The 14,392-nt window shown below is 44.7% G+C and overlaps 1 protein-coding gene across 1 annotated transcript in view; it reads left to right on the top strand.

Annotated features, from left to right (window-relative positions):
- ATRN (attractin) overlaps positions 1-14,392 on the top strand; it is a 444,499-nt gene that overhangs the window by 217,718 nt on the left and 212,389 nt on the right. The window contains exons 12-13 of the mRNA XM_082258667.1: positions 629-849; positions 5,448-5,572. Coding sequence (XP_082114793.1) covers positions 629-849; positions 5,448-5,572 — 346 coding nt within the window. The remainder of the gene's footprint in view (positions 1-628; positions 850-5,447; positions 5,573-14,392) is intronic.

Genomic DNA, 14,392 nt, shown 5'->3' with positions numbered 1-14,392 from the left:
TTTTGGTTGAGCTCCTGTTGCCTGGTTGGCTATTGTTTAGTCTTGGGAATTTTTTTTGCTGTTCCCACACCCCTTATGTTTGAGACTGCTTTGGGACATCCCAATGGTTATGAAGATCAGGAGCTTTGTTCGTCAATGAACGAAAGAGAAAATGGGATATTTTGACTTACCATAAAATCCATTTCTCTGATGTTCATTGGTGGATACTGCACCCACCCCTCTTTGGAGTTGTAATTCTTCTGACACTGCTTGGACAAAGCTGAGTACCTATGGCAAAGAGAGGGAGTTATACCCCCTAGGACTGCCCATAGGTGTAACCAGATTCTTTATGCCTAGTGTCCTACTCCTGTAGGGGTCAGTATAACCCAATAGTTATGAAGATCAGGAGCTGTGTTCGTCAAAGAACACCAGAGAAATAAATTTCACGGTAAGTCAAAAATCCAATTTTTTTTTCAGCTTTTTTTTTTTTTTTTTTATTGCTGTCAAAGTCGTAGATTCAAACCACCCTTTCTTTTAAACCTAAAAATTGCCTGGAGTTACTTTAGGCTGCTCACTTTGTATGATCTGTTTTATACCACATAGCATAAAGCTTCTCTCTTGGGTTAAAAATAACCTTTCTGTCTTACAGCACAATGTTTGTATTTGGAGGATTCAACAGCCTCTTGCTCAACGATGTCCTGATGTTCACATCCAAGAGTTGTGAAGCTTTTACAAGTAATACCTTGTGTATGTCGGCCGGACCAGAAATTCGCTGTGTCTGGAACAACGGTACATCTCAGTGCTTGTCCTGGGAACAAGCATCTCCAGAACAACAAAACTACACCATCAATTTATGTCCTGCTATCCCATGTATGTATACTTTATTTTCCTCCTCAACCTATCCTCGATTTCATTACTCCTCTCTATCCAAAGCAATAATAAGCCTATTGCTCAATCATTATTCCTTTCATACACTGAATATGGTCCATTTTCTGGGACCTTAAGGGCCCTTTCACACCAAATGCAGTTCACTGCATTTTGAACTGCACTCCAACTGCATAGACTGCCCAAAATCAAGGTTATCTATTGGCACAGTTCATATTAATGCTGCATTTTATGCAGGGACCACGATACAAATGCGCCTCAAATGCACCACTCTGCGTCCCTTTAAGCCAACAAAGCCAAGCCCAAAACCATATAGAAAAAAGGCACTGCAAACAGTGCTAAACGCAGCACAAAAGCATTCAAAATGTATTCACGCTCACCACCAAAATACATGCAAACCCAATCGAACACGCTTTAAATAAATGTAAACATGCGTCAAAACGCACCATTATGTGCACATAACTGTGTTTTTTTGACTGCATGTTTACGAGCGTTTGAAGCGCGCTTGAATGCGTTTGCATGTATTTTACACTGTGTTTAGCACTGCATTCGCAGTGTGGTATATTTGCACTTTCCCTGCATTTGCGGCACAGAAAAATTAAGTATACAGTTTGAGCTTGGCTTTGTTGGCTTAAAGGGATGCAGTGCGGTTTATTTGAAGCGCATTTGCGGTGCAGAAAAATGCAGCATTCTCTACTCTTTTTTTTTTTTTTTTTTAACTGCACTGCAATGATTTATATTGATTTTTGGGCTGTTTATGCAGTTGGAGTGCAGTTCAAAATGCAGCCATTGCATCCACCTGCGTCCAGTGTGAAGAGGGCCCTTGGACTAGTGTTAATCTTGACGTCAAATTTCAATTTGGTTTTAGTCAGTCTTTTGACCAAAATGCTAGAATTTTGTTTTAGTCATATGTTAGTTGATTAAAGTCTCCAGTACATTTTAGTTGACAGGATCCTCAAACTACGGCCCTCCAGCTGTTGCGGAACTACACATCCCACGAGGCATTGTAAAACTGTCAGTCACAGACATGACTAGGCATGATGGGAATTGTAGTTCCTGAACAGCTGGAGGGCTATAGTTTTTCTGGTATTAAGGTTTAATCCCCAGTTCACATTAGTGCGATCGCGGAGATCGCATGTAATTCGGAGCGCACTGCTCTTAAATTACATGCGATCTCATGTGCGGTGCAAATTTCAGCCATACACTTTGTATGGCTGAATTCGCACCGCATGCGCACTAAACTCGCACATGAGGCTTATTTTTATCCGCAACAGAATCTGATCGCATAGTGGTTCACACTAGTGCGATCTGATTCTGTGTGAACTTGCAGATCGCACTGCGATATGCGATCAACTGGGGTGTCGTTAACTTTTAATTGACGCCAACAAGACCCCAACAAGCTGTCCCTGATTAAATTATCTGGCAGGGCCACAGGCTAAACATGAAATTTCCGTGTTTACAAGGGCAGAGATAGCACTGTGGAGCCCCCCCAACTGCCCAGACTACATAGGGAGCAGCGGAAAGGTTGTTTGGGACTTGGTGTCACCCTTAATCTGAAAGGGGTACCATTTATACGTGGACAATCATTACACAAACGTGCCACTTTTTAGTCACCTGCTTGAATTTTAAATTGGCGCATGTGGCGCCGGGGCTTCCCCCCAAAGGCTTATAGATACCCCACTTAGACGGGGGGAGAGAGCATGCTTGAGGTCTAACAGATTGCTTGCAGTGAAGTGGAGGGATGCACAAAATGTTTTCGTTCTGTCCTCCATTCACGCAGATACGACAGTACAAATTTCAACAGCGACGGGTGTTGTTGAGAAGCCCCTCTGGGTCCATGAATACAACCCTAACATGGGAGGGGTGGACTTCAATGACCAGATGATGGCGCCGTACCTAATTGACCATAAGGCCAGACGCTGGTACAAAAAAGTGTCTGTTTATTTCAATTGGCTCTGCTGAACGCTTATGTGCTATACAAAGCGTCAGGACGAAGTGGATCTTTCCTAAAATTCCAGGAAGAGATCATCACATCCCTTCTGTATCCAGAATGTGCTGTGGCCCAAATTCACAACCCAGATGCAGTGAGCCGGCTGCACTAGAGGCATTTTCCTTATGTCCTCCTGAATACCCCTACCCAAAGACTGCCCCAAAGAAGATGTCGTGTCTGTAGGAAATGCGGATTTAGGCAGGACACCCATTATTTTTGTCCCTTCTGCCCTGGTCAACCTGGTCTCTGCATCAGGGACTGTTTCCATTGCTACCACACACTAGTGGAGTATTCGTATAGGGTACAGCACGGCACAGTATAGGGCACACTTACACAGGGTCTCGAGAGATGTTCGATGGCGATCGCATTTTGAGAGACCCTAACCTGGAACATTTTAAATTTACAAAAAAAGTTACTAAAATAAAATAAGCCAAAAATAGTTGTCGTTTTGAGTTAATTTTCTATTCTTACTCTGCTCTTCTACTTCTACTTTTACTGTACTATATAATATATTGTTATACTGTAATGTTTTATTGTTACTGTTTTTCATTGTTAACCATTTTTTACTTTTCAGATACCATCATTCTTTGCTATTATAATGTAATGTTTTATTGTTAACTGTTGTTTGCCTTCCGGGTACGCCCATCAGCTGCCGCACTGATCTATCTATTCTGACAGCAATAGCGTTTTCTCTCAGCATATATATGGAAATCTACGATGGCAGCGCTGTAGGAGGTGATTGCACCACCGCAGTAAAAAAGGAAAAGAGAATACATGGATTTCATCATGTATGGCCCATCATTAGAAGTGGGTGGATGTTGGGAGGTCTAGTGATGGGTATACCACCCATTTTCTGGTAAGAATTCTTCATCTACATCAATCGATGTGAATGGAGGAATCTGTTAGGTTCTTTTTTGTTCAGCCCACAGGCTGCATGAAAAAAAAAAAAAAACCTACAATATATGCCCAACAAGGACCAGCAACGTACTGGTAAGTATCTGGACTTTGAGTGCTTATACCAGGATGATGCAGATTTAGGGTAACCCGAGAGTGCAGCCGTTGGTTCCATTATCTGACCATATAGCTGACTGGAGACGAGAATGGCTCCAATCATCTCTATGGCCTAAGATACCGGAAGCTACGAGCATTTCACCAGATATAAACAGTGCCATTGGGAAAGCATCTTATCACACCAATTTTGGTGTGGTCAGATACTTTAAGAGCAGAGGAGAGATCTAAAGTCTAATAGACCCCAATTTAAAAAAAAAAGAAGAGTACCTGTCACTACAGATTGCTATCATAGGGGATATTTAAATTCACTGTGATATCAATACAAATGATAAAAAAAAGGGAAGGTGTCAAAATAACATAAAAAAGCAAAATAAACAATAAAAAAAAAAAAATTTAAGAACCCCTGTTCCCCCGAGTTTGTGCGCCAAGGAGCACGCAAGCGTCGTTCTAGTGTCCTATATAAACTGCATTTGCAGCATGCATGTGAGGTATCGCCACGAATGTCAGGTCGAGGGCAGTAATTCTTGCAGTAGACCTCCTCTGTAAGTCTAAACTGGTAACTTGTAAAGACTTTTAAAGGCTTTCAAAAATGTACATAGTTTGTTGCCGCTGCATGGGCGTGCGCAATTTTAACCACTTAAGCCCCCGGAAGATTTTCCCCCCTTTCTGACCAGGGGGTATTTTGCAATTCGGCACTGCGTGATTTTAACGGACAATTGCGCGGTCGTGGCCGGGACAGTTCAAACACCCCCAAAATTACCCCTTTTTGGAAAGTAGACACCCAAAGCGATTTGCTGAGAGGCATGTTTTAAAGGCTTTAAGCCCTTTCAAAATGTATGTAGTTTGTTGCCGGGTGTGCGCAATTTTAAAGCTTGTCATGTTTGGTATCTATGCACTGGGGGGGGGGGGGGGTGTGTGTATGTATGTATGTGTGTGTGTGTGTGTATATATATATATATATATATATATATATATATATATATATATAATTAGTGTGACATAAAAATTGCAACACCCACCATTTTATTCTGTAGGGCCTCTGCTTTAAAAAATATATCACTATAAATATAAAGTGTCAAAAAAGGCTTGGTCTTCAAGTGGTTAGAAGAGTGGGTGATGTGTGGCATAAGCTTCTAATATTGGGCATAAAATGCCAGGACAGTTACACCCTCCCTCTCCCCCCCCCAAATGACCCCTTTTTGTAAAGTTGACACCCCAAGCTATTTGCTGAGAGGCATGTTGAGTCTATGGAATATTTTATTTTTTTTTACACAAACTTGTTACTAAACAATATTCCATCCCCAGCCTAAATTAATAGCTTATTAAAGTGGTTCTAAAGGCAGAGGGCTTTATTATCCTAAAGCATTCAATGCATTAAGATAAAAAAACCTTCAGTGTGCAGCAGCCTTCCTCATACTTACCTGAGCCCCATCTCGATTCAGAAGAAGTGACGTGTTAAGTTGAAGATGCCACACAAGTTTGATGTGATGGAGACCACCCTAGTTAGCGCCTAGACAGAATGCTGCTGCATTTGTGATTGTAAATTTTTTTTATAATCTTTCTTTTCTGTTTTTTCCTGCAGATTCCGACAGTGATAGCAAGTGCGATCAGTATACGGACTGCTTTAGCTGCACATTGAACACTAATGGCTGTCGATGGTGTAATGACCAGTGTATTACTCTTAATAACAACTGCACAGCCAGTCAGGTCAGTCACTATATTTCTGTATTACAGCAATGACTTTGACTTTACACGACCAAAAAGGCATAAAAAGGACACCAAAGTGAACGTATTCTTTTCCAAACATCTCCAGCACTTTGAACGTATGGTATTATCTACAAAAAGCCTTTAAAAGTGAAAATTGCAGTGTAGTCATTGAATCTCCAATAATAAAACATACACATTACTAAAAAATTATTCAAAACGCACAAATTAAAATAGTACAAAACAATAACTTTAAAGCAAGATTATTCAATTCGTGACTTTCTTTCTGTTCATTTCCAATCAGTGAAAATGTTCTCAGAAATCCTTGTGATCTTTTAAAAAAAAAAAAAAAAAAAATTTCCAGCCGCAGTAAAACTTTTAACTTATTTTATTTTTTTTTTTCTTGTTCATTGCCCTTTCTTGTCCTTCAGGTTACATTGCCACATACAGGAGGATTGGACACTTTCAAACAAGAAAACTGTAGACAATGCAAGGATAACTTGTCCTACTACCAGCATGTCTCAGCAGTGTTGTACCAGCAGTTTTTTGCCATTGTCCTAGGAGGATGGGACATCTTTTCTCCAGCTCTACTGTGTGAAACATATTTTTTTTTTTAAGCTAGCATCTTCAAGACTACATTGCTTCTGGAGCTGTGTTTCTCTGAAGCAGTCGTCTTAAACCTGACTTGTGAAGTTCTGCTTCCTCAGACTTTCTAGGAGTAGCCTGGAAGTGACCTTTGGGCACTTAGTTCTGTATGGGGCACTTTCAAGACTCTCTTCTAGTAAAAGTTCACTGCAGAGTGCTTTCCAGGTCCAAAGCTGCTGGCTTTGCCTCAGCACTTGCCTTGTCTCTGAAGGTTCACTTAAGCCCCATACACACGTAGCGATTGTCGGCCGAACGATCGGCCGTCTTTTGTCCAGTGCTGTCCTGTCGGTTGAAAAGTGCTAAAGACTGCACACGAATTTTGTCGGCCAACAACAGCCGACTGCAGAAGTGATGTCATGTGATGGTTAACTTTCCGTGTGTTTTTTCTTCTCTGAGCATGCCCAGTTTTGCTCATCTGATTTTTGTCGGCCGAATTCTGTACTGACTGGCGAACAATCGGCCGTTCTGGTGTTGGCCAACAAAAATTTTAATGCCTGCACACCAGATTCTGTTCGGTTGTCGGAAGCATCATACTAACAAGCCGACAATCGGCCGATCGGACATTGGCCGAATATTTACGGCCGACAATCGTGTGTACAGGCCTTTAGTGAGTTGGCCAGTCAAGCTGAGCACTCACAGCTAACTTATTTACGTTGGGTGCTGGTCATCGTCATTCCCTGCTTCCGCCAGGTTATGGTTATGCTGTAGTGATTAAGTTCTGCCGTCGAACACTAGGTCGAGTGTTTTTCTTTTGTACAGAGTTGGGAGCCATGTAGAACTTCATCATTTGTTTCCTGCTGTCCTCCTACAATTATCTTGGTAATCTCTGGCCATCTGACTCTCACCTGCTGCCAGTGTTCTGTGAGTATCTGAGGCCGTGCCTTTTACTCTGAGCTTATTTGTTGCCTTTCTGGCATGCAGTTTCAACATGTCTGATTCTAGTTACTCTAGGGACAGACGTGCTGTACTGTGTGCCGCCAGTCACTTTCTACTAATGGCTCCAGGACTGTTTGCAGCATGCCTACAGACAGTGTAGATGTCTGCACCCTTGATTCATGGTATCCCCCGCTCTTAAGCTGGCCATAGATGGATCTAAATTTGGCTAGCAGGGCTGGCTGAATTTCAATCCATGTGTGGTCACTCCCACTCTAACAATCGACTTCTGTTGAACAGGCTTGTTGAAAACTTTTTCTGCATTGGTGGCTTAAATCAATGATCTGCCATCACTAGTCAGTGTATTTTGACAGCAGAGGAGTCCTGCTGTCAGAATGCAACAGCACAGCGGTTCTTCTATCCACCTGGCTTGTGTGCAGTGGTGTATTTTGGTTTTGTGCTGCCCTAGGCAAGGCTACAATTAGGCGCCCTCCCCATTTAAATTTTCCCCACTCCTTTTTTAACAGATGTGTCTTCTTCCAAAATAGGACTACAAGTCCCAGCATGAACCCCTGAGATGGGGGTGAGAGGGGGAGAGAGAGGGTGGGTGAGGGAGAGAGTGAGGGGGGATGAAAGAGAGAGAGAGACAGGGGTTGGGTGAGGGAGGGAAAGAGAGAGTGGGGGATGAGTGAGAGAGTGGGGGATGAGTGAGAGAGTGGGGGATGAGTGAGAGAGTGGGGGATGAGTGAGAGAGTGGGGGATGAGTGAGAGAGTGGGGGATGAGTGAGAGAGTGGGGGATGAGAGAGACAGGGGGAGAGAGAGTGGGAGATGAGAGCGATAGAGAGTGAGGGGGGATGAGAGAGAGAGAGAGTGAGGGGGGATGAGAGAGAGAGAGAGTGAGGGGGGATGAGAGAGAGAGAGAGTGAGGGGGGATGAGAGAGGGAGATGAGAGCGATAGAGAGAGAGGGGGTGAGAAAGAGAGAGGTAGGTGAGCGGGAAGGAGAGAGGAGGGGTGAGAGAGTGAGAAAGGGGGGTGAGTAAGAGAGAGAGGGGGGTGAGAGAGGTGGTTCTAGCAACCAGTGGCCAATAGAGTCTCAGGTGGTGGGGGGTGGCTTTTTTGCTGCCCCCCTGCAAAGTGCTGCCCTAGGCCTGGGCCTTGTTGGCCTAGGCCAAAATACAGCACTGCTTGTGTGAATAGAGGAATCTGTTAATTTTTTTTCCCCCCAATCATATCATCCTACTGGCTGACAAAAAAAAAAGTAATTTGTGGCCAGCTTAAAAGTCTATCCTGTCCTGAGGAATCCTCTTTGTCTCAGTTAGATGTAGCTGGACCTTCTTCTCTTTTAGCTGAACTTTTTACGACTGTCAATCCATTTATGACCCAAATTACCCAGTTGTTTGACTGCTTTCAGAGGCAACAAGCATGCTCCTGCACCTCTCTGAATGTAGAGGATCAGCCTGTTTCTTCTACCAGTACTGTCTTCAGGCAGTTATGTAAAAAATTCTAAGGCTGCAAAACCCACTCCCTTTGCACATGTTTTTTCAGCTATTTCTCTATTGTGCATGACTGGTGGAAAGCATCCCGTTCTGGGTAGAAATGTGTTCCAGCCTTGCCGGTGTAGGCAATTTGCAGGTAGACTTCTTCAGCTGACCGCTGTTAAACTTGGTGGAGTGGTCCCTACACTCTGTGTTGTTTCAGGGCCTGTGTTGCAGGTGGTCCGCAGGAGGATGCGGTTCTGCTGGCCACTAGGCCACAGGGTTCCTCTAGCAGAAGGAATGGATTTTCTGCTTGCTCTGTGAGATCCATGTTTCCTGATCTATACGTTTCCTACTCTGAAACTTCTTCCTCGTCGGTTTCACAGGATCAAGCTGGAGGGCATTCTAGTGTTTCGCATATCTCTGGACTGCCCATGGAGATGTAGTATCCTAATCTTGTAGGACTCCTGGGACACACTGTGTGTGCACTACCAGATTGTTGGCATTCTCTGTCCCAAGAACTGATTTACCATTGAACCTTCTGGTTGCCTGTTTTAACAGCATGGCTGTTGACGCTTATGTTCTGCATGACTATGGCTTCTCTTTCAATATTCGATTCCTATGATGCTGCATCTGACGTAGACAGACCATTCTCAAGTTTATGGTGTCGAGGATCGGGTTCCACCCTGTCAAGGCGCATTCTACTAGATCTATGAATGCGGTCTTGGAGTCAAGCATTTGTTATTTTTGATTTGTATGGCTGCCACCTCCTCTTCTGTTCACAGATTTTGACTGCTGGTTGTTTCTGCCTCATCTGATACCAGCTTCAGGCAGCTCTTTGTGTGCAGGCAGTCTCCAGTTTTCTGTTTACTTGGACCTTTTGTCTGTTTTGGTGCTGCTCATGCTTCAGTTGGACTGGTTTTGGATGTCCTGAAAGTTTGACTTCCTGTGTCCCTTAATGGACGATAAAGAAAATAGAATTTTCTTGGAGTCTGTTTTCAGTCCTCCAGGAGACGGCAATATAACCTGAAGGTTAAAGGCTTTCGGTGACGCTCAATTGACTCTAAGAAAAGGATGTTATGGCAGGCACAAAAATCCTATTATCCTTTCTATTACAGAAAGAATAAAGCTCTTAATTAGGCAATGTAGCTCCAATCCTCCTCAGTTCCCAATAGCTGTAACATGGGCAATAAACCTTTCAGCACGGGTCAGCAGAACAGCTCAAAGAAAGAGGATAAATCGCATCAACGCAGCAGTAATTCTTTTATTCAGCAAACACATGAATCAATCCATTTACACAGCATGAGTGCTCCACTGCACCAGCAATACGAGGCACCTTTAGAGGTCTTTGACAAAGTCTTGATTGACGAAACGTGTCTGGCCGAGCTATTGCATGTACTACAAGGATGATCCTGGCGTGTGAGAGGACTGGCTTTTGTGCCGTAAGGAAGGCAAGTGTTTAACACTGTCTGTTAAGCTTGATATTGCTGGTGCTGTGAAGCATTCACGCTGTGTAAGTCGATTGATTCATGTGTGTGTTGAATAAATGAGTTGCGCTACTATGTGCAGGTGATTTGTCTTCTGCTGAGCTGTTCCACTGACCCATCCTGAAAGCTTTATTGTCTGAATCACAATAAAGGGGAGCTGAGGAGGATCAGAGCTACATTGCCTAATTAGGTGCTATATCCTTTATTAATAGGATATAACTAAGCTGAGAGTCTTCTCTATCTGGTTGGGATACTGTGGTTCAGGGGAGCACATTTTTATAATGGGGATAACAAGGATTTTACTTATTATTAATAAATGGGGTGAAAAGTCACAAAATGTTTTTAAAGCATAGTTACATTGGGCATTGCTCTACCCTTGGGACTGTTGTACTTACCAATAATTGCTGTATTAGTCACCACTACCAGAGCGATTGCAACTTTCTTCCAGGTCCCATGCTGAGTGGCTGCCCTGCTGCATCGTAACCACAGGGTGTCACTTATTCAGCACTGGCACCATTCACAGAATGCCTTCTATTTTTTCAATGAATGCATATCATTCTATGATTGGAACGAGGTGGAGAGCCTGTAGCAGTGATGTCATACTCTCTACCGGGGCTAATAAAAGAACAGTTTGCATCAATGGAGAAAAATGCAAGCATTCTGTGACCATATTGGAGACACCTAATGGTTACTGTGTTAACGCACGGGTGCTCAACTTGTGGCCCTCCAGCTGTTGCGGGAACTAAAAGTCCCATGAGGCATTGCAAGCTACTGACAGTTACAAGCATGACTCCCAAAGGGAGAAGCATGATGGGACTTGTAGTTCCACAAAGGCTGGAGGGCCACAGGTTGAGCACCCATTGGGTAGTGGCACCTAGAAGACAGGGCTATAATGGCAACTACTTCAGGGATTATCTGCTTCCACATCCAGTCCCACAGGTATGGCATATGCATACTTACATTTTTCCAAGCTGGATCAGTGTAACTATGCATTTAAATCCATACCTGGAGTTCAGCTTTAATAAAGGAGAAGTAGAGCCAAAGCTTTTTTGGCTCTACTTCTATTGATCACTGGAGTACAGTTCATTCTGCAGTCCTTTGACCATATGGTTGAAATCCACCCAGATGCCTCGACAGGTAGCTGGCTTAGCCTCTTAGCATGCCACTGAAAGCCTGAGCCAGCCCATCCTGCCCCTTCCACAGCACAGCGCCCCAGTGAGCGCAGGAAGGGCAGAGCAGAGAGACAGTCACCAGCTGTCTCCAACCTGAAGACCAAGAGCTCAGCGATCAGTTTTGTTTGATCGCTCAGTTCTCGGTCTTAGTGCTGACAGGGGCAGCATTGGACCGTTGTTGCATCCACCTAGACGCGTATAACTTTTTTTTTTATATGATGGTATAGTATAGGCAGTGGCGGCCCGTGCATAGGGGGCGCTGCCCCCCTACCCCTAAAAAAATAAAAAAAATAAATAAAAAAAAAAAAATAAAATGACAAAGCGAACAAATAAAGTTTTACAAAAAAAAAATTGGGTTCGCCGGCCTCTGTAATGGAAGTGGTGGCTAGGGAGGGTGGGTGGGGTTTACGTCCCAGAAGAGGCGCCGATCGGCTGCCTTCTGGGGGCGTAACCCGAGCGCAAGTCCTTGCAATTGGACACCCCCACTTTCGGATATCCTGGCTGTGATTGGTCCAGTCTCCAGCCTGGACCAATCATCATCCAGGACATCCGATCCCTGACGTCACAATGGGGGCGGTGCCGGTGCGTGAGTCAGTCACTCACCGTCACCGCCGCTCGGAGGACGAGGGAGAAGCCGCTCTCCTTCCCGCCGCCGCAGAGAGGACGGACTGGATCGAGGAGGGAAGAACCCGCCGCCGCCGCCAGGTAAGTGCATTAAATTGAAGGGAGCACGCACGCTGGTCTCTGCATTGATTGGGGGACAATGCTGTGGGCACTCTGCATTTATTGGGGTACAATGCTGTGGGCACTCTGCATTTTTTGGGGTACAATGCTGTGGGCACTCTGCATTTATTGGGGGACAATGCTGTGGGCACTCTGCATTTATTGGGGGACAATGCTGTGGGCACTCTGCAATCATTGGGGTACAATGCTGTGGCACTCTGCAATCATTGGGGTACAATGCTGTGGCACTCTGCAATCATTGGGGGACAATACTGTGGGCACTCTGCATTTATTGGGGTACAATGCTGTGGGCACTCTGCATTTATTGGGGTACAATGCTGTGGGCACTCTGCATTTATTGGGGGACAATGCTGTGGGCACTCTGCATTTATTGGGGTACAATGCTGTGGGCACTCTGCAATCATTGGGGTACAATGCTGTGGCACTCTGCAATCATTGGGGTACAATGCTGTGGCACTCTGCAATCATTGGGGGACAATACTGTGGGCACTCTGCATTTATTGGGGTACAATGCTGTGGCGCTCTGCATTTATTGGGGTACAATGCTGTGGCACTCTGTAATCATTGGGGGACAATACTGTGGGCACTCTGCATTTATTGGGGGACAATGCTGTGGCACTCTGCAATCATTGGGGTACAATGCTGTGGGCACTCTGCATTTATTGGGGTACAATGCTGTGGGCACTCTGCAATCATTGGGGTACAATGCTGTGGCACTCTGCAATCATTGGGGTACAATGCTGTGGCACTCTGCAATCATTGGGGTACAATGCTGTGGCACTCTGCAATCATTGGGGTACAATGCTGTGGCACTCTGCAATCATTGGGGTACAATGCTGTGGCACTCTGCAATCATTGGGGTACAATGCTGTGGCACTCTGCAATCATTGGGGTACAATGCTGTGGCACTCTGCAATCATTGGGGTACAATTCTGTGGCACTCTGCAATCATTGGGGTACAATTCTGTGGCACTCTGCAATCATTGGGGTACAATGCTGTGGCACTCTGCAATCATTGGAGTACAATGCTGTGGCACTCTGCAATCATTGGGGTACAATTCTGTGGCACTCTGCAATCATTGGGGTACAATGCTGTGGCGCTCTGCAATCATTGGGGTACAATTCTGTGGCGCTCTGCAATCATTGGGGTACAATGCTGTGGCGCTCTGCAATCATTGGGGGACAATGCTGTGGCGCTCTGCAATCATTGGGGTACAATTCTGTGGCGCTCTGCAATCATTGGGGTACAATTCTGTGGCGCTCTGCAATCATTGGGGTACAATGCTGTGGGCACTCTGCAATCATTGGGGTACAATGCTGTGGGCACTCTGCAATCATTGGGGTACAATGCTGTGGCACTCTGCAATCATTGGGGGACAATGCTGTGGGCACTCTGCAATCATTGGGGACAATGCTGTGGCGCTCTGCAGTGATTGGGGACAATGCTGTGGCGCTCTGCATTGAAAGGGGCATGCACGCTGAACTCTGCATTGTGGGGGCACAGCACAGTGTTTATTGCATTGAAGGGGGCACAGCACAGTGTTCATTGCATTGAAGGGGGCACAGCACAGTGTTCATTGCATTGAAGGGGGCACAGCACAGTGTTTATTGCATTGAAGGGGGCACAGCACAGTGTTTATTGCATTGAAGGGGGCACAGCACAGTGTTTATTGCATTGAAGGGGGCACAGCACAGTGTTTATTGCATTGAAGGGGGCACAGCACAGTGTTTATTGCATTGAAGGGGGCACAGCACAGTGTTCATTACATTGAAGGGGGCACAGCACAGTGTTCATTGCATTGAAGGGGGCACAGCACAGTGTTTATTGCATTGAAGGGGGCACAGCACAGTGTTTATTGCATTGAAGGGGGCACAGTGTTTATTGCATTGAAGGGGGCACAGCACAGTGTTTATTGCATTGAAGGGGGCACAGCACAGTGTTTATTGCATTGAAGGGGGCACAGCACAGTGTTTATTGCATTGAAGGGGGCACAGTGTTTATTGCATTGAAGGGGGCACAGCACAGTGTTTATTGCATTGAAGGGGGCACAGCTTCAAAGTCACGCAATTTTTTTACTGCGTTTTTTGGCGCGAAGCAATACCTATTACATTTTTCTTTTTGCGCCCCCCCAAAAATTTTGAGCACCAGCCGCCACTGAGTATAGGAGCTTTTATTGTAGCATTGCAGTTTCAAATTTTCCTTATGTTTTATTTCACATTGTTTGCAGTAGCTTATTTAGAATGGTAGGCAACACGGAAGATTGTGCACTCCTTTTGTTGATCAAAACGTGTTCTAAATCATCAAACTGTTGAAATGTACTCCATATTTTGTTTGTTTTGTTATGGGAGATGTAGAGCATTCTTTTTTCAGGCTGTATTTTTTTCCCATGTTTTATAATATAGTTATTGTAGTATTCTTTGACGT

Source organism: Pelophylax lessonae (genome assembly GCF_965119305.1).
Source record: "Pelophylax lessonae genome assembly, chromosome: 1".
NCBI classification, from domain to species: Eukaryota; Metazoa; Chordata; class Amphibia; order Anura; family Ranidae; genus Pelophylax; species Pelophylax lessonae.
Note: the sequence above shows the minus strand (reverse complement) of the source record. Positions and strands in the feature narration are given on the sequence as shown.